This window comes from Malurus melanocephalus, unplaced genomic scaffold (genome assembly GCF_030028575.1).
Source record: "Malurus melanocephalus ecotype Western Australia unplaced genomic scaffold, MMel_1.1 scaffold_426, whole genome shotgun sequence".
Classification (NCBI taxonomy): Eukaryota; Metazoa; Chordata; class Aves; order Passeriformes; family Maluridae; genus Malurus; species Malurus melanocephalus.
The window spans coordinates 510,748-535,689 of NW_026623658.1; the positions used below are offsets into that span (position 1 = coordinate 510,748).

Consider the following 24,942-nt stretch of genomic DNA (forward strand, 5'->3'; position numbering starts at 1 on the left):
GGGCTGCAGGTGTGGGACAGGAAATGATCTCAAGTGGCTTCCTTGGGAAGAGGGCTGTGGGAAGGGCTTTATGCCTGCGAAGGGTCCCAAATCCCTGTGTCCGGGTGCTGGGCTGGTACAGCTTGCTGCAGGTGCTTATGCCCATGGCCTGATGAAGGGACGCTGCCCCTAATCCTCCTGGGAATGCTGGCAACCGAACTGTGGCCTCTCTTCCTGGGGCCAGCTAACAGCACATTTGTGCTCTGGAGTAGCTCATGTGCCCCTGGGATGGGAAGCCAGAGCAGTTTCTCCCATCTGCCATGCCCTTGGCTTGGGCAGGCAGCCTCGGGTCTCACTGAGGGGACTTTGCTCYCTGGACTCTGCCAACATGGCCCTTATCTCTGGTGTGTTTGTTTTCCCTGCGGGAGAGAGGCAGCTGAATGGGAAAGTTGAGCTCGGCACAGGGTGGGGGGACGGGTGAAGGGCAGGGACATTGGCGTGGCTGGAGCCTGGGGGGCCGCGTTGACCTTCAGCCCAGCACCAGCGTCCACTGAGCCTTGTGGCCGTGGCTACAGCTCACGTCCCCCTTCGAGGTGGCCGCTGTTCCTTGGGTGGAGCGAGGAGCCAGGGGCTGCCCTGCAATCCCCCTGGCTCACCTGCTCAGCCCGCGGTGGCAGAGCCGGGGGGCTGCTGCCTCCCCCTGCCCAGGAGCCGCTRGGGTGAAGCAGGAGCCTGCTGGCTGCCGGAGCGTGGCCTGCCCCGGGAATGCTCTGGCCCCATTCCCAGAATCCGGCCCTGGGTGTTTGTTTGCTGCTGCGCCCCCGAGGTCTGGTGCTACTGTGACAGGAAGCGGGGACGCCGGGGGGAGGGAGGCCGGCCGCCGGCTGGGGATGTGCCTGTGAAATCCCTTTGTCCCTGCCGAGCGCTCAGCTGCGAATTCCCACAGCGAGGAGAGAGCCGCCTTTGTGCTGCTGCAGGGCTCCCGACATGTGAATCTCCTGGGCCTGGGGGGGTGTGAGCCGTGGGACTGGTGCACAGGGGTGGCAGGGACGCTGCTTGCTGCTGTCCCCAGGGTGGGGACCCTCGCAGCAGTGCCCTGTGGGAGCAGGGCTGCTGAGGTGTCCGTGGGCAGCGAGATGTTGCTGGCAGGAAGGCTTCAGCYCTGTGGCTGTCCCGCTCAGAGACTGTGGTGGACAGAGTCTCTGCCTGGAGCCCAGCGGCTTGGCTGCCTTCCTGCGGTCCTCTCCTCCCTGAAAATGCCGAGGGAAGCTCATCTCCCATCCCCTCGCCATGGTGGTCCATCCAGCCGGTGCAGAGGGTGGGCAGCTTCCCGGCTTGCCTGGACAGAAGGGGCTCCTGGCATGCTGTGTCCTGGCCGTGCTCAGAGAGGGGCGAGTGGCCCCTGGTGTGCYTGGGAGGACAGCTGCCCAGCCGCAGGATTGCTGGCATTCCAGAGAACAATCCCAGCTCTCCATGGCTGAGCCTCCATTCTCGGTAGGTCGCTCTTCATCCTGTTGGGGTGGCACTAGCCCGGTGACCTTAAGAGCCGCCAGGGACAGATCCTTTCCTCAGGGGATCTCCCACTGTGTTTCACAACTCTCGGCTGTGTCCAGACCCATCCTGCAGACCTGATCGGTATCTCCTTCTCGGCCCCCTGCCCTGGCTGAGAATGAGCCACACTCCTGCTTCCTCCGGCTTCCTCCCCTCCCCTCCAGCCCCACCCTGCCCTTATCACTCCCTCCTCATCCTGCTCCCTGGCTGTCAGCCTGCTCCCTTATAAGGTGCGATCTGCGCCCGCCTTGCATCTCTAGGTGACTCCCCTCTCCGAAGAGAGGCTTTCCCAACCCATCCTGGCTACGTGGCCATTGTCCCTGGCACTGGGGGCGGCAGGTGAGGTAGGCCAGGTGGCGATCCTGCTGCCAGTCCAACCAGTTGGGTGTGACGGGTGGAGGAGGAACGGCTCCCTGCCCATCCCTGCCCGCGGCGCCGCTGCTGGGTGTTCACCCGCTGGGTTCCTGCCGTGACTGGCACCTGGGGCACGGCTACTCCGTGCAGGGAGGCACTCAAGGYGGTGTCCGACCTGCTGCTGGAGCAGCCCTGTACTAGCCAGCTGCCAGCCTGCCCCAAGTCCTCTGTGCTCTGTGACCTCCCGGGGGCCAACGAGGCAGCAGGAGCCCAGGGCAGGAGGTGGGGAGGCCTCTCCCCTGATGTAGGGTCTGTCTCTCAGTCACCTACACAGGGATGTGGGATCTACTGCCTGCCATCAGCTGTCCTGCTTCCCCCATGGGCTGTGGGCGCTCTGAGCTGGACACAGAAACAGATGAGGCTGGTCCTGTGGGCTCYCCTCCCATGGCCTTCTGCTTCTGCCAGGCTGAGTTTTAAGGGCTGATGTGTGGGCCAGGACCCTGTGCTTGGCACAGGGAAAGAGGCCAAAGATGCCRGCTCATTTATTTTTTAGGTAATTGAGACTGACCAGAAGCCTGTGGTGAATTTGCAGGGCCGTGAGCCTGTACAGAACAAGTGCACTTGCAAACGCTYGGGCAATTGCTGGCTTGAATTATTGATGGAGTTTCTGTTTTTCCTAAGTGCATCCTGATAGGCAGCTGGAACCAGGAGAATTTGTTGCTTCCTCTCTCTCTCTTGAGGATGGGATCTGGTGCTGAGAGCTTTCAGAGAGCGGGCAGCCAGCTGGCTCTCCTCAGGCCCTTGAACTGAGAGGGCTTGGCCAGTTACTGGAGTGGTGTTCCCATTTTTCGTGTTGGTTTGGGGTCTGTGTTGCAGAATTCCTCGGAAAGCACATCCCTCCTTGTCAGCCTGGCAGGTGTGTCTGGCCCAGGAGCCATCCTGGATGAGGGGCTGTGTCCATGTTGGCTCTGATGGYGCTGGAGAAGGGCTTTGCCCATGCTCCACCATCTGGGGGGCTGCCAGGAGTGCCTGGCTATGGAGGCAAACCTTGCCACGTGCTGGGCAGGTGCGTGGGGGACACAAACCTGCAGTAAAACTGTGAAGAGCCTGGGACGTGGCACTCAGAGCTGATGCAGTTCTGTTCCCCTCCCTGGTGGCAGCAGGACGATGGGAGCGAGCAGCTGGTCCCTTAGCAGGGTGCTGGRGCAGGGCTGATGTGGCAGAGGTGATTCTGACTTGGTAGGTGCTTCTGTTGTACTTTGCCCTGAGTGTTCTGTGCTGAGGCAGCAGCCTTAGCCYCAGGGATGCCAGGACCTTTGGGTGACAGCTGTCCACGGACTCGGGGCATGGAGCAGGGCTGGAGCAGGTTGTTGARAGAATCCACGTAGAGGATTGTGCTGGAGATACCTGCGCTGCAGCGGTGCTCCCTGTCAAGCCTCTAGCCTGAGTCTTACCTGTCAGATCTTGTCCATTTTCCCTGGCCTGTGGAGTACAGTTCCCCATCTGCTGGCTCGGTCTGGGCCCCGGGGTTAATCTTTCCGTGGAAGACTCCAGGAAAACACTCCTGGTGGGGAGCCTTCGAGGCCTGGACTCCATCCTGTGGCAGTGGAAGGTGCAGGTGAGCTCTAGGTGGGTATGCCTGTGGTTTGGCCCTGGAAATTTATTTTTCCGGGCAAAGGATTTGTTCTGTGGGAAGGCAGCTCTGCTGGAGAAGCCGGYATGAGAGGTTTTGGAAGAACCTGCCATGTTACAGTTGGCTGCAGGAGAAGAGCTGTGGAGSGCTCAGGGTTTAGGGTGCCTGTCCGGCTGTGACCAAGCCTTTATCCAGCTGCGAAGATCGTGGCAGGGAAGCTCTGTGTGCACAGGTGGGCTGGCATTTGCCTCCTGGCCAGCAAGCAGGCTCTGCTCCCGAGGCTCTGTGACATCTCTCCAGTGGACACGCCCTGGCTTTGGGACCTGTGGGCACAGCACAGCGTGGGGTTGGTGCCAGGAAGTTGGGAGATAAGTCATGGGGAATTTGGATGGGAAGCTTCCTGAGTCACTGCATTGTTCTCTGGGGTCCCCTCGTACTGATTGTTGGGGGACAGAGAAGGTTCWGCCCCTGGGGTGAAGCTGCTCAGGGTGTGCTTTGTCCTTAGGCTTTTTGGTTTGCCSTGAACTGAGCCAGCCGAAATATTTTTGGCTTGCTGGGGTTTTTAAGTAACGGGTGTGTCAGCAAGTGCCTCTCTCATGATGAAAAGGCTTTCATGAGCCATCCTCAGAGCCGGTCAGGGTCTGGCTCTGGAAGAATGCTCTGTAGTTGGATCTTCAGAAGCTCGGGGGGGAGGAAGTGGGGGACTGGGCGCAAAGCGATCCCTGGAATTTCACCCTTGCGCGTTCCTGCATACTTGGCTTTGCACTGCACCAGCAGCTCAGTGGCTGGAGGGAGCAGGATGCGTGGTTGAGGCTCTCCTCTTCCTGCCCTCCCTGTCTCCCTCCAGAGATGGCCTCTGAATGCCCCAAACTGGTATTGGGATGCATTAAGGRGCTTTGCTGTACTCCGTCCCTGAATGTGGGGCAGATTTCTCACAGCTGGGGCTGTAAGGCAGAGTTTGGGGTTTGTGTGTCAGCCAGGAATGGCTGCACTCCAGCTGGGATGGCATTGGCTGTGCCCGTGGGGACAGCTCTTGCTGMCTTCTCTGGACCTGGCACTGCTTCTCCATAATTATGTCTTTAATCCCAGATCGATGGATGGCTGGAACGCGGGTGGAGGGAGTTGGTGTGTCCTGGTGGCAGAAAAAAACTGGGAGAGACGCTGTTCTGCTGGCACCTCTTGACCGTCACAGAGCCGTGTCCCATGGTGGGGGCAGGAATGACAGCTGTGTAGGCAGTGCAGCCCCTGACACTGAGTCTCTGTGCTTTGTATGACCTGATCCTACTGGGAGACCCTCGAGGGCCCTTCCTGAGCATTCTCTGTGGATTTGTGGGTGCAAGGGGACAGGACCTGTCCTATTCTTTCCCCTGCTGTTGTGTTTACTCCCTGTGGAAGGGACGGGAAGGAAACAGCCTCGCAGCTGCTCTGGTCCCTTATCTGGGGCCCTAACWGCCCTGCAAGTCTCATTGTTAGTGTCCACGTTTCCCAGCTCTATTCCCAGGGAATGTGCAGAGGTGGGGATTTGGGGCTGGGGAGGCCCTGCTGGCTCTGCAGGCTCTACCTGGCAGCCAGGTGGGACAAGGGGATCTTCTGGGGCTGCTGTCTCTCCTGGCCATGCTTCCCACAGAGCCAGACCCTGCTGGTCCACATTTGCTGCAAGCATAATCCTGTTCATGAGACCAGRCCAACCAAGTCTCTCCTTGGAGTCAGGGCACTGCCTCTGCCCTCCTGCACYCCAAAAATCTGCCTCTTTTGCATCGGGACAGTTGAGGGCTGGCTGGGGAGCACAGCTGCTTGAACAAGGCCATGTTGTGRCGAATCCATTCTTCACAGGGGACTGCTCCCCTCTTTTAACGAGTTTGCTGAAATACTGCTCTGGAAAMAAATCCCATAAACCAGTGGGACCTCTGGGTGGGATTTTGGATGCTGCAGGTGCATAGGCTGTCTGGGGTGGTAGGACTGCYCTGTGTCCTTCTGGCCAAGACTGGRGTGTGGCAAGGAGCTGCTCCCTTTCCATCAGGGAGCCCTGGAAAGGCTGAGAACCTGTGTTCCTGTTTAAAGTGGGTGGGAGCCCACCAAAGGTGGGGAGTGTTACTCAGGGATGAGAGTTGGGATGTGTCARCACTGTTCTAGGAGGCACCAAGCCTCTCCTTTGGAGAATCCTGCAGATCCGTAGGGCAGGTGAGCAGCGAGGGTCAGAGCCATTCCTGCATTTCCATACAAGGCTCGGGAGTAGATCTGTTGAAAAAGCCTCAGGGAGTACCTGTTGCAARGTGGGAGGGGTGGAAAGCTGTGTGCATGAGGCAGGAGTCATGTCTGGGAGCCTCCAGAAGCTTGGTTGAGCTCTGGAGGGTGGTGGGCTRTGTTCTGCCTGGGTTGGGTGTGCCACAGCTCCTTCTCCTGCTGGGCACCGTGCAGGCACGAGTAGAGCAACTGGATTTTTTTATCGGTGAAGGCAGATGACAGAGTGGCAGTGACCCGCTGGTGGAATGTGCTGTGGGTGCCCTCCAAAGCGCTGGGAAAACATCCATCCTGCGTGGCTGGGCTGTGTCGTGGTGGTGCCACCATGGCTGACAAGTGCCTGTACCCATGGGAGGCTTTGGGGAACAGAGCCACAGGAGGAGTGGGGAAGGATTTGATAGACCAGGGAATTCTTTACTGAGTTCCKTGTGCTGCAGGCTGGGTCTGGAGGGGCTGCAGGAGGTGGTGGGAACTGGGATGCTGCCGGTGCAAGCTCTCAGCCCCGGGTCGTCCTTATCGATGCTCTGGGGCGGTGGCACCGGGGAATGGGGTGGGCAGAGCCGGTGCTGGAGACCGTGGGAAAGCAGCCTCTGTGCTGTCTGCCCGGCTTGAGCGAGTCCCCACACGCCTGCCATGACTGCACGGCTTTGGGAAAACCTCTCGGGCTTGCAGGGACTCGGCCAGGCTGCGCGGGAGGGGTGGAGGGCTGAGCCCTGGCGGCTCCYCTCCGCCTCTGCCGTTTCTCCCGTCAGTGGGAACAGTGAGGGGTGCTGGAGTCTCCATGGAGCTGGGGGGCTGCTGTGGGAGCAGCATCACGTTTGCCACCCCATAAGATGCTGCCCTCCCTCAGAGGGGAGGGGGTGGGAGAGAGGTGCCCGTTTCCCAGTTCTGTGCCTGCCCTACCTCCTGTTTGAAGTTCTCGTGTGTGATTTTGACCTGCTCCTGCTGTCCCTGCAGCTCTCTTCCCTCCTGCTTCCTCACTGTGGTGGCTGGGCTGTTTCTCCCATGACTCTCTGCGTCTAGACCTGGCTGTTCCGTGCCTTTGCCAATCAAACCTGAGCTTCCTCCTCTGACAGGTCTGTATGGAAGAACATTGCCTTTCTCTACCAAAATGTTGATTATGTCTCACTTGCTGTTCTCCTGTGGGCGGGGGTGTTGGAGGGGTCCAGGCCAAAGCCCATCCCTAGATCTGTGGGCTGAGGATCCCTGGAGGGAGAGCCCTGGTGGATACCTGGAGGGTGGTGAGTTTTGGCAGCAGTCCCAGGGGCTCATGGGATCTGTCCCCTTTATGGGGATCCCATCATATGGGATCTGTCCCCTTTATGGGGATCCCATCATATTCCATCCCCTTTCCTGGGTAGGAAGGAGCTGTGGAGCCAGGGCATTCAAGCTGTCTCCCCATCTCTTATCACACCAGGGAGGAGGGAGCAGATAAGTGACCCTTGTGGGATGTGGGTCACTTCTCAAGGAGTGTCCCTTGCCCCACCCCAGGGACAAGCTCTCCCCTCCTGCCCTGTCTGCCTGCAGCTTCTCCTTGCCTATGAGGTTTTCCCTYAGCCCACGGGAGCTCTTCTGGCTCAGCCCCAGCTGTTTGGTGTGCTGGGGGACCTTCTGTCCGCACAATGCCACTTGTCCAAGCTTTAATGCTGGGGCAGTTTGCATCTGAGTGCTGCTCTAGGACCCTGTTGCCAGCTCTCTGGTGATGGGTGGGAGTGGGTGTTAATGCCATAAGATTTTTTTTTTTCCTGTTCTGAAAGTCTGTCTTAATGGAATCAGTCTCTTCTGATCACTTTTCTCTCCTCCTTTCCTCCCTCAAAATCATGTGCAGTGGAGAGAGGGGCTTCTGGCCTTCTGGGTCACTTTTCCCACCCTCACCTTGACACCAAGCCGCCTCCACTTGTGCCTCCCCGTGCCCCCCGCCCTGCCCACCCTGGGCACCCGTCACCCATGGACGACTCAGAAGTGGAGTCGACCGCCAGCATCCTTGCCTCTGTCAAGGAGCAGGAGGCACAGTTCGAGAAGCTGACCCGGGCCCTGGAGGAGGAACGGCGCCATGTCTCAGCCCAGCTGGAGCGAGTCCGGGTCTCCCCACAGGATGCTGGCCCGGGCTTGGCCAACGGCACGCTCACCCGGCGGCACCAGGTAAAACACCCCCTCGGCAGAGGGGCGTGCACAGGCTCCTGGAGCCCCTAGCTGTGTCAGTCCTGCCTCCCCTCGGCCCTCCTTGGACACGGGAGCTGGCACAGGGCCCGGCTGTTGTTGTGGTACTGGTGTACTGGAGTCAGTCTGGGGCTGTGCAGACCTCCTTTGGCAGAGTCTTCAGGAGAGGAGGTGCCAGTCTGGAAGGTCTTGTTGACAGGTCAGCTCTGCTCTGGTTTTGGGAAGGTCAGCGATTGGCTGTGCTCTGTTCCAGGGCATCTCTGCTCCCCGCTCGGCTGCTTGGAGGCCGGCTGAAATGCCACGGCTGGGGTGTGTGTGTCTCCCTCTGTGTGTGACAAAGGGCAAATCCCCGGAGTCTCAGTCTGTCCCCACATGGCCAAACCGGGGCTGCAAGAGRTCTTCTCTGTATGGCTGGAAATGTGGTTTCATCTGTCTTGGCTTGAGGTGTTTCCTCACTTTCTCAGGCTCAGTCTTGGAGAGGGGTGCTCAGAGGGCTGGTGTGTGGTGGTGTGCAGGATCCAGGTGCCTTTCCGACTCTGGAAGGTGGTGGTGCCAGGAGGGGCCTGTGGGGCAGGGCAGGGTGGACAGAGGAAGAGTCCGAGTGTCAAACCAAGCACCCGTGATTGGCCACCATGCGGTTCCCTCAGGCCCAGGGGGCCTCTGGAGTGTCACCGGTGGCTCTTGCGTCAGGATGTAGAAGCTTCTCCAGGGCCCTGCTGGGCAGCAGGGGAAGGTCATGACCATTCCATCAGGAGTGTGTGGGAGAACTGGGATGTTGGGGAGTCTTCTGTGACTCTTCCCCAGGCTGGCCTGGAGGTTTGCTGCACATGGCACAGACCCCTGAGGTGTGTGTTCCTCTGCAGGGGGCTTCCGTGGGGTGTGTGTTGGTGTCTCTGCCATGTGCGGGAGATGGGCTGCTCAGGGCCCTGCAGGGAAGCGAGAATGAATAGGATACGTGGGAGAGCAGTGTAGTAATGGGTCTGCTGCCCTGCTGTGTTTCAGAACGGACGTTTCCTGGGCGATGCTGACCTGGAAAGGCAGAAATATTCAGATCTGAAGCTCAACGGGCCCCAGGTAGGKGGAGCTCAGCCCTCCGGCTGTGGGCAGCCTGCATGCTAGGGGAGGGTGAAGGACAGTGTTCCAGTGTCCCCATTCCAGCTGGTAGAGGGTGACTTGGGCTTCCGATGTGGCCACCGTGGCTTAAAGGTACCTTCTTCCAAAAGGTATCAGGGCTTCCTGTGAGGAAAGATCTCTGATCCAGCTGACTCCAGGAAGGTCCAGGTTGCTGACASGGCCTGACTGTCTAACACTTTTCTCCTCAGGACCACAGCCACCTCTTGTACAGCACAATCCCCAGGATGCAGGACCCGGGCCAGATCGTGGAGGAGACGTACACCATGGAGGAGGACCCGGAAGGGGCCATGTCGGTCGTGTCTGTGGAAACATCAGATGATGGGACAACCCGGCGTACAGAGACCACGGTATGGGCCTGGGGACACCATGGAGGGARAGGGCATGATTGGGGTCCATGGTGGCTGGATGCTCTGTCCTGAGCTGAAAGAAGGTGTGAGATGTGCCTGAAGTAAAGTGCTGGGCTGGAAGGGGAATCTGGGGATGCAGGGGCATGGTGAGTTTCCTGATGTGAGCGCATCCCGCACACATGTCCCTCGTCTAGGTGAAGAAAGTGGTGAAGACTGTGACCACGCGGACGGTGCAGCAGGTGCCGGTGGGGCCCGACGGGCTGCCTTTGGAAACCTCCCCCGTCACCAGCAACTATGTCCAGACCATGGACAGGAATTTCCGCAAGAACGGCAACGGGGGTCCCGGCAGCTACCTGGGCCAAGCTGGCACGGCCACCCTCCCTCGCAACTACCACTACCCCGACGGCTACGGCCGCCCCTACGAGGACGGGTACCCAGGCAGTGACCACAGCTACGGCAGCCTGTCCCGTGTCACCCGCATCGACGAGCGCTACCGCCCTTCCATGGACACCTACCGGGCTCCCAGCCGCCAGGACATGTATGGCCCCCAGCCCCAGGTGCGTGTTGGGGGTAGCAACATGGACCTCAACCATTTCCACCCTGAGCCATATGGCCTGGAGGATGACCAGCGCAGCGTGGGCTTYGAAGATGTGGACTACGGGCTCATGTCTGACTACGGCACGGCCAGGAGGGCGGGGACCCCGTCTGATGCTCGGCGGCGGCTCAGGTACGTGGCAGGAGGCTCTGGAGTGCTCTGGGGTCCTTGAACTTCACCCTCCTTGGAGGAAGGAGGACCGTGGACACAGCACTGTGAGCTGAGTCACACGTGGCTCACCCAGGAGAAAACTTTCATCCGCTTCTAATTGTCTGCTTAATTGGTGGTTAAACCTGGGTGCTAATTGAGCCGGTCTCCTGCAGCCAGGAGTTCCAGTGGGCAGCTGGATGTAGCTCCAGGCCCTTCCCTCTGCACCACCTGGGCTGTGTGTGCCCCAGCATGGTGCATCCTTCTGGGAGCAATGCCTGTGCGGGTTGTGTGGTGGGAGCAGCAGCAGCAGCAGCCCCACGATCATGTTCTCCCTGAGCCAAGAGCAGCCCTGGGACGAGGAGCTGAGCCTGGGCTGGGGTGAGCAAGGCTCGGCCCCACAGTGCCCCAAGAGCGTTCCTGCACAGCCCGACCCTGCTGCAGGGCAGGGCGGGTGAAGCTGCTCAACCTGTTTGGCAGCAGCAGCAGCAGCTTCTCCGCCTCACCTCGTGTGTCTGAGGCAATGGTGGCTTCTCCAGCTTGCTGGGCTGTGCTGCCCTCGGCGGCCAGAGCAGGGGCTTGGTGGTCCTTCCTGCYTTGCCAGGCATTCGGGCTGGGCATTCGGGATGTCACATGCCTAAGGCCATGACTGCTGCCCACGGGCCTTTTGTGCCAGCTGTCCCTGAATGAGTGCTGCTTCYTGCTCTGCTCCTGGCTGGGCTGTCAGCAGGGCTTTGGGCACATGCTTTGGCAGGTAGGGCTGGAGAGGTAGCAATGGAGTGAGGGCCTGAGAGTCCTGGACACAGGGAAGGGACTGTGTCAGCACCTCCTGCATGCCCCAGAGTGAGCCCAGATAAGGCTCAGCACAGACTGCCTAAGCTCCTGGGACATAAAACAGAGGCACTGGGGAGAGACCTGGGCGAGAGGAGGCTCTTGCCAGTCTCTCTGGAGATCTGCCCGATCCAGGTGCACGCTGTAAATCCACGGTAGCTCCTGGCTGCCGGAGGGACTGAAGGAGCAGCTTTGTCTGTCCTTGTGACTGGTGCCAGCACAAGTGCTGCTGGGCTGTGCTGAACCAGTCGGGGTGGTTGCTCGCTCAGATGGATTTGCTTGGCTTCCTTGCTTTGTGCAGCTTGTGCCGGCTGGAGGAGGGCAGGCAGGGCTGCTCCAGGCTTTTCCCTCCTCGGGCAGCCCGTGACAAGGCAATGATGACAGTTTTGACCACATGGCCATCACATCTCATCCCTCAGTGAGCACCTGGGGCAGAAGAGACAGGACACAGGTGTGTCTGACCCCTGGCTGCTTGGCCAGACAGAGACTCTGGCTTGTCTGCTTCCCCTGAGCTGTGTCCTGAGCAGCCTTTGAGCCCACTAGCCCTCTCTGCTCCGGTGGAAGGTGTCTGTGCTCCTGCTCCTCTGGGTCCTGGAGGAGGGGATTGACAGGAGCCAAGTGCAGGAGCTGCAGCCAGGTGGGAGACTGGGGGATGTGGGTCACACACATAGTGGAGGTCAGCTCTGCTGGAGATGTCAGCTTGTCCTGCAGAATGGCTCAGGGTATGAAAGATGGGTTGGTGGGCCCCTGAGCCAGCTCTCCTTCCCCGGGCAGAGCGATAAAGATCACAGCAATCTGTGGAATCCAGGCGCTGTTGAGCTTGGCTTGTCCCCCACCTTCTCAGTTACCATCCGCACTCGCTGCCCGCTCGCAGGAATGGGAACAGGGAGAGCAGCGTCCCCCCCTGCCTCAGAGATGTTTGTCTTGAGCAGGAGCCTGGCTGTTAACGACTTCCTTCGGGGGGGCAGCTCGCCAGGCACGCGGAGCCGAAGGAGCGCCTCGAGCCGCGGGACACCACGCGTTCTGGCTGCCATCTGCCGCAGAGAGCACTGGCCCCTGCTCTGGGGCTCTTCTCAGCTCCCTTCTTTCAAGGAAGGGGGGTACTTGACATTCCCTGCCAGCCCAAACTTGCCTGGAGGGGCCGGGTGGGATCTGGCACCGCCGTGGGATGGGAGCTCCCTTTTGGGGAGCGCGAGTCTTGGCACAGGAGTGGGATAGGCTGCCAGCCGTGTTGGCAAGTGTCAGTGGCTGCGTCTCACTCCGACCTCGCGCTGCTGCTGCTCTGAGCTGCCAGGCATGGGGCAGCTGTCAGGACCTGCTGGAAGCCAGCCTGGCAGCCCACTGCCAYGCCACAGCTGTGCCACAGCACCCGGAAGGTGTGTGGCTGTGCAAGTGGCCATAAAGCTGGTGGCTTAGGCAAGTCCTGCCACCATCCTTGACAGGATACTTAGAGTCAGGGGCTACCTGTGCCCGATCCAGGGGCTTGGGAAGTGTTTGAGCAGCCCCTGGAGCAGGTGTGAGCCGGAGTGTGGAAACCTCTCCTTGGGTCTTGTTTGAATGTCCTCAGTGCCCTGGCACAGCAGGGGTGACCGAGCTGTCCCCTCCCATCCCTTTCTGTTGGAAATCGMTGGATTCCTGTGCCTGGGTGGGGGAAGGATTAGAGTGCCAGTGACTGCAAAAATGGGAGGATCTGGGATTTTGAGAGGTGTGTGTTCTGGGGGTGTTAAATGTCACTTTGGCATGCGGGGTGGTAGTTACACTTTAAATTTCCATGTGCTTGTTTGGGCTCATTCCCAGCGCTGCCAGTCTGTGGGTGAGCTGCTCCTGGCCAGGGCCGGGATGTGGGACCATGGCTCCTTCCCGGGCATGTACTGGAAGCCACGAGCTTGATCCCTGGAGCTTGGGCGTCTCTTGGTGCCTGGCTCAGCCTGTCCCCAGGGCAGCAGCACACCTTGCCTGTGGGGCTGGCTGCTGYCTCTGCAGGAGTCCAGGATCCAGGAGTCCAGGAGACCAGGATCTAGCATTATCCCTTCCAGTGGGCTGGAGGGGACACAGCCTCCCCCAGGTCCGGGACTGTGCTGACGCCCGCTGCCCTCTCTCCTAGGAGTTACGAAGACATGCTGGTGGATGAAGTAGCCCCCGACCGGTACTACTGGGCCCCGCTGGCCCAGCACGAGCGGGGCAGCCTGGCCAGCCTGGACAGCCTGCGGAAAGGCCCGGCCCCRGGGAACTGGCGCCAGCCAGAGCTGCCGGAGGTCATTGCCATGCTGAGCTTCCGGCTGGATGCCGTCAAATCCAACGCAGCCGCCTACCTGCAGCACCTGTGCTACCGCAATGACAAGGTGAAGACKGAGGTGCGCCGGCTGAAGGGCATCCCTGTACTCGTGGGGCTGCTGGACCACCCCAAGAAGGAGGTGCACTACGGYGCCTGCGGAGCCCTCAAGAACATCTCCTTCGGCAAAGACCAGGATAACAAGATCGCCATCAAGAACTGCGACGGGGTGCCCGCCCTGGTGCGCCTGCTGCGCAAGGCCCAYGACATGGACCTCACCGAGGTCATCACAGGTAGCGGCTCCCGGGAGGGCAGGAYGGGCTGGCTCCTGTGGTGGGGTCTGTGGTCAGGGTCAGAGTGCTCACTTTCCACTTGTGGCATTGCAGGGACGCTGTGGAACCTGTCCTCGCACGATTCCATCAAGATGGCCATCGTGGATCATGCACTACATGCCCTGACCGATGAGGTGGTCATTCCCCGCTCCGGCTGGGAGCGGGAGCCCAACGAGGACTCCAAACCCCGCCATATAGAGTGGGAGTCGGTGCTCACCAACACTGCTGGCTGCCTTAGGTATGGATATGGCGGAGCACTGGCCTGGGTTTAGGTTGCAATGCTTCTTCCAGGCTGTTCTGGCATTGCCAGAGGTCTGTGGAGCAGCTGCTCTCCTGAGACAGCTGCTAGTGATACAGACCTTGAGTTGGGAGGAGCTTCCCTCCATGAGGGGAGCCACAGGAGCTGTTTTCTCTCTTGAGCTCTGTGGTGTGTGTGCTGCCCCTGGCATGCCCTCAGCTGTCCCTCCCGTGACAATTCTCTCCTGCCTGTCAGGAATGTGAGCTCGGAGCGGAGCGAGGCCCGTCGGAAGCTGCGGGAATGTGAYGGGCTGGTGGATGCCCTGATCTACATTGTGCAGTCTGAGATTGGCCAGAAGGACTCGGACAGCAAGGTACCACAGCAGGGCTGGTGTCGGGGAAGGGAGAGCCTGTGTGGGGTGTGCCTGGCACTCAGTCTGTGGTTTGGGGTAGGAACATAGGCCCCCCAGCAGGGGCCTGGTTGTGTCACTCATCCCCACAMTGTTGTCCCTGGCTCAGTGCTTTCTGATCTGCCTGGATGAGGTGTTGGCTGTAATTTTCCCTGAGCTTTAAGCTAAAGGCTGGGCTGGGCCCTTGCTCGCACATCTGCAGTGCTGCTCCCGGTGTCTCAGTCAGATGCTCTGGCTCTCTCCCCAGCTKGTGGAGAACTGTGTGTGCCTGCTGAGGAACCTGTCCTACCAAGTCCACCGTGAGATCCCCCACGCCGAACGCTACCAGGAGACGCCCCTGGCCCCCCCCAACAACGCCGGACCCCACGCCGCCAGCTGCTTTGGGGCCAAGAAGGGCAAAGGTTTGTGTGCCAGCAGGGAAGGGAGGGAGGGGGACAGAGACAGGTCTTGAGGGTGTTCTGGGGTCCCTGTGCTCCTGCTCGGGTATCTTGTGTGAAGCTTGAAGGGCAGCTGTCTCTGGAGGCGCAGTGTTCCCTGCTTCCCTGGCTCTGGGAGCTGCTGCTTGGCTTGCCCAAAGCATTTGGCACAAGCTGTGGTGGGTGTCTGTGGTGGTGGGATGGTGACGGGTACATGTCCACTAACTCCACGCCTTCCCTTTTCTCCTGTRTTGCCCCTTCCCCTTCCCTTTGCTTCCTTGCCAAATGATCTGCCCCATGACGCTGTCGGCACCTCTCTTCTCCTGCCTCCCCCCTCTCCTGTCCTTCTCTCCGCCTCACCAATAGACGAGTGGTTCTCCAGAGGTGAGTGCGCTCTTGGTTTTACTTTTTCCATGGTTTAATTGGGTGCTTTCTCCAGCTCTCTTTGTCCCCCATCCCCAGCTGGGCACATTCTGCCTGCAGTGTGGCTAATGCCCCCAATGTCCCCTCGTGGGACACGCTGGTCGCTTGGCTTCAGCTTGCCTCTGGGCTTGTTCCTGCAAGCTGCAAAGAGCTGTTGGGTCGAGGAGGGTGGGGAGAGGAGGAGTCTCACACCTTTCTCCACACGCCCTTTAAAGGTAAAAAGCTCCCAGAAGACCCTGGTACCGACACAGTGGATTTTCCCAAAAGAACAACTCCGGCCAAAGGTATGTTCCTTGGGTGATTGTGCAGGGCTTGGGTGTCAGGGCAGCTTTTCCCACAGCAGCCTGGGAGAGGAGAAAGAGGAGCTGTTTCCCGTTGAATTGAGCCTCTCCAATGGGCAGAAGTTGAGTTTGGGGCAGCAATGTTCCTGGCTGCCCCAGGGGCCTGTTAAAACGCGAGCTCTGCCAGTAGATGTGAGGATCTTGTGCGTGAATGTGGTCAGCGCTGCCTCAGGACAGGCTTCAGAGGGAAATACTGTCCCAGGGGCTGAGGGACAGCATAGTGACACATCCCTCTGTGGTGGTCTCAGACTTGTCAGCACAGTTGCCCTCTTGCCTGCTCTTCTCTCCTGAGYATGAAGAACAGGCAGGATTTAAAGTCAGAGTCTCTGCCTAAAAGTGTTACCCTGCCATCAGAATGAGGAAGGGTCATTCCCAGAAGCCTCTGGGGACAAGTGTCTCGCTGCCTGTAAATCACAGTCCCTGGCCAAGCAGTGGCTGGAGTTTTGGGTGCCTTAGTGCAGCCTCTCTGTGCCAAGGCTCCCACCCCCAGGGACCCTGGGCAGAAGCTTCCAGCCTGGTCTGCCCAGCAGCGCCCCTTTGGATTAGGGAGACGCAGGCAGAGCCTTTGGCTAAACCCTTGCCATCTGTGTTCTCCTGGCAGGCTACGAGCTCCTCTTCCAGCCAGAAGTGGTGCGGATATACATCTCCCTCCTGAAGGAAAGCAAGACTCCGGCCATCCTGGAGGCTTCGGCAGGAGCCATCCAGAACCTGTGTGCTGGCAGCTGGACGGTGAGTGCCCACAGGGCTGGTGCTATGACAGGGGAGGGGAGCAGGCTCAGCACCTGTGGGGGCTGGCTGCCATGTCCCCAGCCCCGGGTGACACGGTGGCCCTGTGCCTCTCTGCAGTATGGCCGGTACATCCGCTCAGCCCTGCGCCAGGAGAAGGGGCTCTCCGCCATCGCCGACCTCCTGACCCATGACAGTGAGCGCGTGGTGAAAGCGGCATCCGGGGCCCTGCGTAACCTGGCCGTGGACCTGCGCAACAAGGAGCTGATCGGTGAGGGTGGCACRTTCCCCGTATCCAGGGGCTTCCTCCTCCTCCTCCTCCTCTTTTTGGCTGCTGAGGAAGTGCGTGGGCACAGCATCAACCCAGCTCCTTTTGCTGCCCCTGCCCAAAGCAGAGTGCTGAGCTCTGCGGAGAGGGACAGCAGAATGGGTCACCTGTCAGCGGTTTTGCCTTCAGTCCTGTCCCTTGCTTGCTCACACCCAACTCTTTGTCCCACCCAGGCAAACATGCCATCCCCAACCTAGTGAAGAACCTGCCTGGAGGCCAGCAGACCCCTGCTAAAAACCTCTCTGAGGACACAGTGGTGTCAATCCTCAATACCATCAATGAAGTGATCGTGGACAACCTCGAGGCTGCCAAGAAGCTCCGGGAAACACAGGGGATTGAGAAGCTTGTGCTGATCAATAAATCTGGGTAGGCACTGCTCAAAGGATGATGCCAAGGGTGGAGAGGGGCTTCACTTCCTTCCTCTGAAAGTAAAAAGGTTTCCAAACATCCTTTCCTTCCCCACTTCCTAGGAACCGCTCAGAGAGAGAAGTCCGGGCAGCTGCCCTCGTGTTGCAGACAGTCTGGGGCTATAAGGAGCTGCGGAAGCCCCTGGAGAAGGAAGGCTGGAAGAAGTCAGATTTCCAGGTGTGGGGATGCCCTTTGGCGGCTGGGGCTGTAGGTGGGGTCCTGGAGCGAGGAGAAGGCTTTCCTGGAGCATGGCAGTACTGGCCTGCAGCTCTTCACCGTGCTGGTGGCACTGGGCACCCACAGTGGTGTCCCTGTGCTGTTTCTCAGCCAATGGCCAGCAGGAAGTCTGCTCAGAGCACTCCRTAAAGTGTCATGCCCCATGTCCCACACAAGCAGAAATTTGTCACCGTAAGTGCTGCTGTGACAGTGCTGAAGGATAGAGTTCTCCCAGGCTGTGTCCATCCCAAAAGAAGGGACTGCCCTTGCTGCTGGAGGGCCGGGCACTGCCTCCGTCCAGGCAGTCTCCCCCATTCTAATAGGGGTGCAGTGAGGAATTCAGCACCTTCTGGATACTTTTGGGTACCTTGCTCAAGGGCTGTGGGAGGGCTCCTGGGTTTGTCCKGGTGCTGGAGGGGTGAGATGTGCTGGTGGGGAAGGAGCATCTGGGCCCAGGGTCTGAGCAGTCACTGTTGTTGTAGGTGAACCTGAACAATGCYTCTAGGACCCAGGGAGGCAACTCCTTTGATGACAGCACCTTGCCTCTCATTGACAGGAACCAAAAAACAGGTATGTGCCTTCCTCCAGCACCTGTGCCTACCACCATCCCTCTTCCTCATGGGTACCCAGAGCAGCTGGCATTTGTTCCCTCCCTGCTCTTCAGCTTTAGCTTCCCTGGCAGTCACGGCTGCTCACACAGGGCCATCAGTTTGGGCCTTAGATGGCTTCTTGGGGCTGGAACTGTAGGTCCTGTGGTGTCCTTGGGTGTCAGAGCTGCAGTTGGGCCTGGGCTCCCCCAGCCAGGGCAGGCAGCAGTTCCTCCTGGCTGCAGGGACTGTTCCTGATGTGCTCTCCYATGCTTGCAGACAAGAAATCCTCCCGGGAGGAGATCCAGATGAGCAACATGGGACCAGGTAGGAGAGGGACTCTCCCTCCGTATGTGGGATGGGGGSCAGAGTTCACATATCCTGTGGGGTGGTGCAGCCCCCCGTGGAGRTGACATGACTGACTGTCTGCTCTCCTGCTCCAGATAACTATTCCACACTCAACGAGAGGGACCACAGCAGGACACTGGACCGATCCGGTGACCTCRGCGAGATGGAGCCGGTGAAGGCAGCACCGTTGATGGTGAGCAGCTCTCCTTAACTCGGGGAGAGTGGGGTGGGTGCAGGAGGTGCCACATCACTGTCCTGACTGGCACAGGAGCGGAGAGCTGGGCTCCTACAACTAACACCCCCTGCGCCATAGCCCCTACTAACCCCATGTGTCTGCAGCAGGAGGAGGGGCAGGAGTTGCTGCCTGCGGTAGAGGAGGCGGAGGAAGATGCTGCTGTGCCCTCCCCCGTGTCGGTATGTCCCACGGTGTCCTACCCAATCTGACAGTGGTGACAGATCCTGCTCTGCTCTTAGGGGTGCTTGGCCAGCCAAATCCTGCTCCAATCACTGCTGCTGCAATCACTGGTGCTGTGATCCCGCCTCCACCCTCACTCCCACTCCGGCCCTAATGCCTGTCCCTCTCTTTCTCTCTCCACAGCAGAAGATCTAGCTGGCCTCCCCRCCTCCGCTCTGTTTGGGTTGATAATATATTATATATATAAATATATAACTCTTCATGGTGGAATGGACCGACTTTTACCTTGTCTTATTGTTGGAATATTTGCTGGACTCTTCTGTGCCAACCATCCAGCCAAACGCCTGGGCCGGGTCCCCGGGGCAGCTCGGGCCACTCSGTCTCCTCGGGGCCGCTGCACCTCCCCGTTCTGGGACACCACCACTGAGAACTCCTCCTCCTCCTGTCCTCCACCACCTCCTTCCTCTTGAGAGTAAAACCTTCCTGCCTGACACTGCCGGATCAGCCGGTGTGGATGCTGCACAAGGACTCGGTTCTCTGCCTTGACCAGGAGCTGCCTTCTCTCCCACGCCTTCCCCCTGCTCCAGGGCGTCTGCAGGGACAGGGACTGGGACCTCACTCGCTGCCGCCTTGTTTTTGGTTTGGTTTTGTTGCCTATAGGATATATTTTTTTTGTGTGGGATCAGTCTTCAGCCAGGGCCATGGGGACAACAGGAGCATACCTCCTCCCTGAGGGCTACAGGACCAGAGTCTGGGGGCTGGAGATGCGGCAGGAGAGAGGAAGGAAAACCAGCAATAACTTCTCTTGCTTTGCTCTAGATGAAGCTTTGGAGGCTGGGGAAGGGGGATCCACCTCTGGGTCCTGCGGAGGGGCCTGGATGGGGCGCTGGCTCCCACCCAGTGCCTGCAGGAGGAGGATCCTGTCAGGACGGGGGTCAGTGCCGGGTGTGGGCCGGGGTGCCCGTGGAGGGAAGAGATGCGGCAGGATTTTGGGGAGAGCGGGCGGCTCGGGGCGCGCTGTGCCAGGTGCCTGGAGCTGGGATCCCCGCAGCGCTGCCCCACTGACTTTCTCTTGACACGTGCCTTTCTTTTGCCACTGTGAAATAGCTCTTTGAATCGTACTGTCCAGCTGCTTCCCTGGGAAAGGGGAGTTTCCTGGGCTTCCGGCAGGGCTGAGCTCTTCCTTYCCTGCTGGGAGCCTTACCTGTCTGCAATGGGGCTGGGAGCCTGTCTTGGGGGAGCCCAACCCCCCTGCCCTCGCTGAGAGGGTGCCGGGTGCTCATCGGCATCCTAGCCTGGGCTGCCACAGGAGTTGGATGTGCTCCTCCTCCTCCTCCTCTTGGCTGTGGTGCTGGGGCACGTCCATGTGCTGTGATCYTTGAGGGGGCCCTGGGGCTCCCTGTGCAACTGGAAGCCTCTGCAGGAGGCTGCAAACTGGAGCAGGAGCCCTTCCAGCCTGGGGCTCCCCCCAGGGCGGGCTCTCGGGGTGTGGGGACGCAGCAGGGGCAGAGCTGGTGCCTTCTTGCTCCTGCTCCACATCCCCCCCAGCTCCGGCTGGGCCCTCCCTGCTTCCAGCCCCACCTCAGCTCGGTTGGGTTTTGTTCTGGGGTCTAACTCTTCTTTTTTCCTTTAAATATGTAAAACACTAATTCCTTTTTTAATTTTTAATTCCAAATGAACCAAAAAGACAGCATCCCCCTTCTCTCCTCCTTGGCCCTGGTGGGGAGGAGGACCGAGGAGGCGGGGAGGGGGAAGCACCAAGCCGTTCCTTGTCTGATTCCTGTGCACACTCTTGTAACGCTTTTAAAACAAAATGATTTTTTTATATAAATAAAGTTTTTAAAGTGTGATGTGTGCCTGCCCAAGTCACTTTTCCAAGGGTGGTGCTGGTTTCTGTGGCTCCCAGAGGTGTCACAGTGTGGTATTTCCCAGCCCTCCCACCTTGCTTTGCACCCTTGTCCCCAAAGCCACCAGTGAGCGGAGAAAAGGCAGGACCAGGTGTTTTATTGCTTCAAATGCAGAGCGCAATGCCAGGGATGTCTTGCAGGGAGGGGGACAAGGAATGATGTCCGGCTTGGCAGTAGCAGTTGCATGAGCAGGACTGGTACCAGGGATGTTGATGGGGGCGGTATGAGGCATGTTTGGGTCAGCAGGGACAATGGCAGGATGATGCTGGGCACAGCTGGGCAGGGTRGCTGTGTGCTGGGCCCCGGGGCTCAGACAAAGAGCTTGTCGTGGCAGGGCTGGCAGTACATCTTGTCGCCACGCTCGTGGAAGGTGCCCTTGTGCAGCCGGCCCAGGCAGTAGGTGCACACGAAGTGCTCGGGGTGGTACCTGCGGCCCGCGGCCGTGACGCAGCGCCCGGTGACGGGGCGGCCGCAGCCGTGGCAGATGGTGCCCTGCCGCTGGTGGAAGTGCAGCTCGCAGTAGGGCCGCCCCTCCAGCTCGAAGAAGGAGCCGCTGGTGAAGCCAGTCAGGCACTCCTGGGGGAAGGAAAAGGGAAGGCTGGCACGGCTCTGGGAACACACCCATTCCCTGCATCCCTGCTGTCCCACTCACCGTGCACACAAAGCACTCCAAGTGCCACACACCCTCCAGGGCTGTAATGTAATTGTCTGTGACGGGGCGCTCGCAGCCCTGGCATTTGGGGGCAAACACGGCCAGGAAGTCCTGGTGGCAGTATGGTTTCCCGTTTCGCTCCATGAACCCTGTGGAGAGGGGATTGGGCTGGGGGCATGTACACGGTGGTACCCAGGACAAGAGGAGAGGGCGAGACCATGGATGGGGCAATAAGTGCAAGGGCAGGGGCTACCTGGGCTGGGGGCAGGACCCCCAAACCCGTTCCTTGAGACGTACCCTCATCTCCGAACACCTTCCCGCAGTGGGCACAGAAGAAGTGCTCSGGGTGCCAGGTCTGCTCCAGGGCCGTGAGGACTTTCTGCAGGAAAAGCTGAGGTGAAGGGGCTGGTGGGGGCGGTGGGGGAGGCCGGGGGTCGCTGGCTCACCTCGCGGATGGGGCCGGCACAGTAGGCGCAGCGCGGGGAGAAGGCCTGGTGATAATCGTCCTCGCAGAACGCCTGCCCGCCCTGCTCGAAGAAGGGCCCCTTGTCCAGCTCCCGCCCGCAGCGGGCACAGGTGAAGTGCTCCGGGTGCCAAGTTTTGCCCAGGGCCGTGAGCACCTGCGAGAAGAAGGCAGGGGGATGTAAGGGCAGGCCCGGGGGATGCTCAGGTGTGCCGGGGCGGCGGCGGGGCTCACCTTGCCGGCAATGGGCTTGTGGCAGGCGGCGCAGACCCCGGCGGGCGCGGCTGTGATGCCCAGCTCCTGCAGGTCCCGGGTCAGGCTGCCCAGCATGTTGTCCAGCGGCGACTCCGCGGGCACCCCGGATCCCTGTCCCAACAGCTGCCCAGAAAGAGGATGGTGAGGGCTGGGTGAGGGCTGAGCCCCCCATCCTCCCACCCCAGGGTTGARCTCACCTTGCTCTGCATATGGCCCAGGTCAGCCAGGAGCTCGTCCAGCTGCCGGGCGGCCTCCGTGGGTGGGGSTGAGGGCAGCTGCGGCTTTGGGACYGGCACAGGGATGCTGGAAATGGCAGAGGAGGGGGTGCTGAGACCGAGAYCCCTCCACCCTCGCCAACACAGCCCTTTTCTACAGGCTGCAGCAGGGGACACTGCAGGGATGCAGGAGACAGACTCCCCAGTCTCCCACGGCCATTTTTACCTGTACAGTGAATCCAAACCCTCTCCTGGAGCCTGATCTCGAGGTGGCAGTGGCACCTGGAAGGACAAACCCTTGTGGCAGAGCCCTCAGGGGGCTCCCCTGGCAGATTCCCACATCTGCCCTCAGGAGTGGAGGGGTCTCTGTGCCCAGGCATTACCTTCGGGGTGCCATCCTGGCAGGAGCTTGGTCCCTGTGGCACGCTGTCCTTGGGTGCCAGGCAGGAGCTCTGCTCCAGCTCTGCCAGYAAAGCATCTGCACAGAGACAGCCGGGTCAGCCCCACAGCCACTGCCTTGTACCACTCCCAAAACGCCGGGTGCAAAATGAGTGTCACAGCAGGTCCTGCTGGCCCGGTGCCAGCACCCCAAGGGGCCCCCAGCACCCTCCCCGAGACCCCCATCCCAGTGCAGGGTGTGCCTGCCTTCCCAAAGTGTGGGGCAAAGGCTGCTGCCCCCTCACACCACCCCTGGACGGCAAAGGAAGATGTGCCAGTCTTCAACTCGGCCCAGCGCGAGCCCTGGAAGGGAAAAGCTCCCCCTCGGGCACATCCTGCAAGGCCAGAACACCACTTCCCCCKGGGAGGACCCAGTGCTTTTCCTTCCTGCTTCACCCCTCTGCCTTGGCTGCACCTCACRCTGGGACACAGGGAATGCCCACGGTGGCACAGCTGCTGTCCCGACCCCGGCTCCCCCACACCAGGCTGGGGACAGCCCCCAGCCCCCTYGGGGACAGCCAGGATTCAGCCCATTTCCTGCTCTCCAGCTCGCTCCATTTTTGGCCAAGTGCTGACTGGACCATTGGCCCCGTGGGTTCCTTGGGATGAGGGAGGTGCAACGAGGGGCTCCATGGTTGCCCCGCTGCGGCATCCCCTCCATCCGGGAGGCAGAGGAAGGAAAAGGCTCCCTGGAGGTGCTGAAGGTGTCACCTCAAGCTGGGCCTGGCTGTGGGCCCAAGCTCTGGAGAGGCCCAACTTACCCAAATCCTCCATCCTGCCTTGGCGAGGGGTCCTGGGGACAGGAGCAGCGCCCCGAGGCGCTGAGATGGCAGTGGAGGCTGTGCCCGCTCTGTTCCGGTCTCGCCTCCGCCCCCACCGGGGTTTGTCACCCAGGGTTTCCTTTGTGGGCTGCGTGCTGACACCACAYGTAACTGGCACAGCTGGGCCACAGGGAGCCACCACAGCCCAGCCCGGCACTGCAGAGGGGACAAACYGGCCAACAGGCTGCCCAAGGAGCTCCAGAGGCCAGAACGTGGATGTCCTGCTGACCCAGGCTCTTTCCAGATGCCACCAGCCACATGTGACAAGGAGCAGTGTCCCCGTGCCAGGTGGACACAGGTGGATTTGGGGCAGTGTGATGGAGCGGTGCCGGCACATTCTGGGGACACTTCTGGAGCCTTGTCTTGCATTTCCAGGTAACAGTAAATCCCTTTTTGGCAGAGCAATCTCCTGGGAGCAGGCAGAGGATGTGGGAACAGCTCCAAGGACCATGGTTGATGCCAGAGATGGGTGCACATGGCTCGGAGTGTCCTTCAGGCTCTTGTTCAGGTGTTTGGACGAGGCAGCGCCAGGCAGGTGACCAGCAACATCTCTGCCACCTCAGCAGGGACAGGTTGGCATGGAGCTGATAGGAGCAGGGACAGGAAGAATCCCTGTGCGAGGATCCTGAGCTTTTCTTTAGCTTTCATGCAAGGCCATTCTTCTCCTTGCCGGTGTCTGGGCGGGGGGACTGTGGTTCTCCACACTGAGGGGGGTTATTAGCACGCTCTCGGGACTGTTGGACACACTTTTGTTTTCTAGGAACATACCAGAGCTCAGGAGCTGAAATGCAGAAGCAGAAAGGACTCGAAAGGCAGAAGCAGAARGAAGCACCAGGCGCTCGGAGCCCTGTCTCTGGTGGGAACCAGCTTGGCAAACAGGATTTTCCAGACAAACGCTGCGGGCTTTTTKAACCCCTGTGATTTTTGCTGTCTCCCAAGGCAGGATGAGGAGCACCTTGTTCTGGGGAAGTGTTACCCTTTGTTCTCCTGTCCTAAAACGGTGGGTAAAGCAGCTAAACCCTCCACTCCAGAGCCATTACACCCCAATCCAGGCCCTGCCCCTGGCCTGGGATCACATCCTACTGCGGCCAAGGCGAGGGGATACTGTGCTAGGGTCAGTCCAGGCCCAAGAACACACCTGGACACTGCTGGCACAGCGAGGGAGGGGATGCAGTGGGCACCGGGACAAAATCCGCGCCCGGGTGGTGCCTTCAGCATCTGTGAGGGTGAAKTTTTGGGGTTTTGTGTGGGTTCAATGTGTTGGCGCTGCTGCTGGTGTTCTGAGGAGGGACTCGGGCCTAAGAAGCCACGGGGGCGGGTCCCCCTGCGCAGCCGCTCCCGGGATTCCCGTTCAGGAGCCGCTCGGGGCGAGGACGGAACCGGGAACGGGAACCGGCACGGCCTCAGCTCGGTGGAACTACAACTCCCGGCAGGCACTGCGCATGCGCGGCCGCGGGACGGAAGCGGGCGGGGCACACRGCCCTGGCCCCGCCCCCCTTGCGCCGGCCGCCATTTTGTCACCGACTTTCACCCGCCGCCCGACGGGGCGTTTTTTTTTTTCTTAAAGGAGAAGCGGCAGCCAAATACGGCCCCGCCGTCAGGCCCCGCCGGTACCGCGGGCGGTGCCGCAGCYCCGCGACACGGAGCGGCTGCGCGCGGCGGGGCGGCGAACGGCTCCCCCTGCCAGGCCTCGCCCTAGGGGCAAAGGGGCCCGGGGGCAGGCGGAGGGGCGCAGGCAGCGGCGGCGGTAGGGAGCCCGG

The 24,942-nt window shown here is 60.3% G+C and overlaps 3 protein-coding genes across 9 annotated transcripts in view; 2 read left to right on the forward strand and 1 right to left on the reverse strand.

The window, feature by feature from the left end:
• The first annotated feature begins 6,293 nt into the window (after positions 1 to 6,293).
• CTNND1 (catenin delta 1) lies at positions 6,294 to 19,946 on the forward strand. Of its 7 annotated transcripts, none has more exons than XM_057379924.1 (20): positions 6,295 to 6,834; positions 7,587 to 7,900; positions 8,921 to 8,992; positions 9,241 to 9,399; positions 9,594 to 10,126; positions 13,077 to 13,537; positions 13,631 to 13,814; positions 14,070 to 14,187; positions 14,471 to 14,624; positions 15,006 to 15,023; positions 15,278 to 15,346; positions 16,005 to 16,132; positions 16,250 to 16,400; positions 16,631 to 16,823; positions 16,928 to 17,042; positions 17,564 to 17,651; positions 17,948 to 17,995; positions 18,112 to 18,209; positions 18,356 to 18,430; positions 18,615 to 19,946. In XM_057379924.1, the coding sequence occupies exons 2-20, from the start codon at positions 7,706 to 7,708 to the stop codon at positions 18,624 to 18,626; spliced, it is 2,871 nt and encodes a 956-aa protein (XP_057235907.1). In that variant the 5' UTR covers positions 6,295 to 6,834; positions 7,587 to 7,705; the 3' UTR covers positions 18,627 to 19,946. The 7 variants fall into 7 exon arrangements, with proteins under 7 accessions (XP_057235910.1, XP_057235905.1, XP_057235907.1 ...); XM_057379925.1 differs by having other exon boundaries at positions 18,618 to 19,946; XM_057379927.1 differs by lacking the exon at positions 8,921 to 8,992 and having other exon boundaries at positions 6,294 to 6,834.
• A 478-nt stretch (positions 19,947 to 20,424) lies between these two features.
• Positions 20,425 to 23,996, reverse strand: LPXN (leupaxin). Its single transcript, XM_057379901.1, has 9 exons — positions 23,123 to 23,996; positions 22,307 to 22,401; positions 22,150 to 22,205; positions 21,906 to 22,011; positions 21,688 to 21,831; positions 21,437 to 21,610; positions 21,288 to 21,369; positions 20,991 to 21,139; positions 20,425 to 20,914 (listed from the first exon to the last, which is right to left on the reverse strand). The coding sequence occupies exons 1-9, from the start codon at positions 23,631 to 23,633 to the stop codon at positions 20,648 to 20,650; spliced, it is 1,584 nt and encodes a 527-aa protein (XP_057235884.1). The 5' UTR covers positions 23,634 to 23,996; the 3' UTR covers positions 20,425 to 20,647.
• Positions 23,997 to 24,437: 441 nt separating this feature from the next.
• Positions 24,438 to 24,942, forward strand: part of ZFP91 (ZFP91 zinc finger protein, atypical E3 ubiquitin ligase) — a 15,325-nt gene continuing 14,820 nt past the window's right edge. Inside the window, exon 1 of the mRNA XM_057379920.1 lies at positions 24,438 to 24,615. Within this exon, the coding sequence (XP_057235903.1) occupies positions 24,438 to 24,615 (178 nt within the window). The remainder of the gene's footprint in view (positions 24,616 to 24,942) is intronic.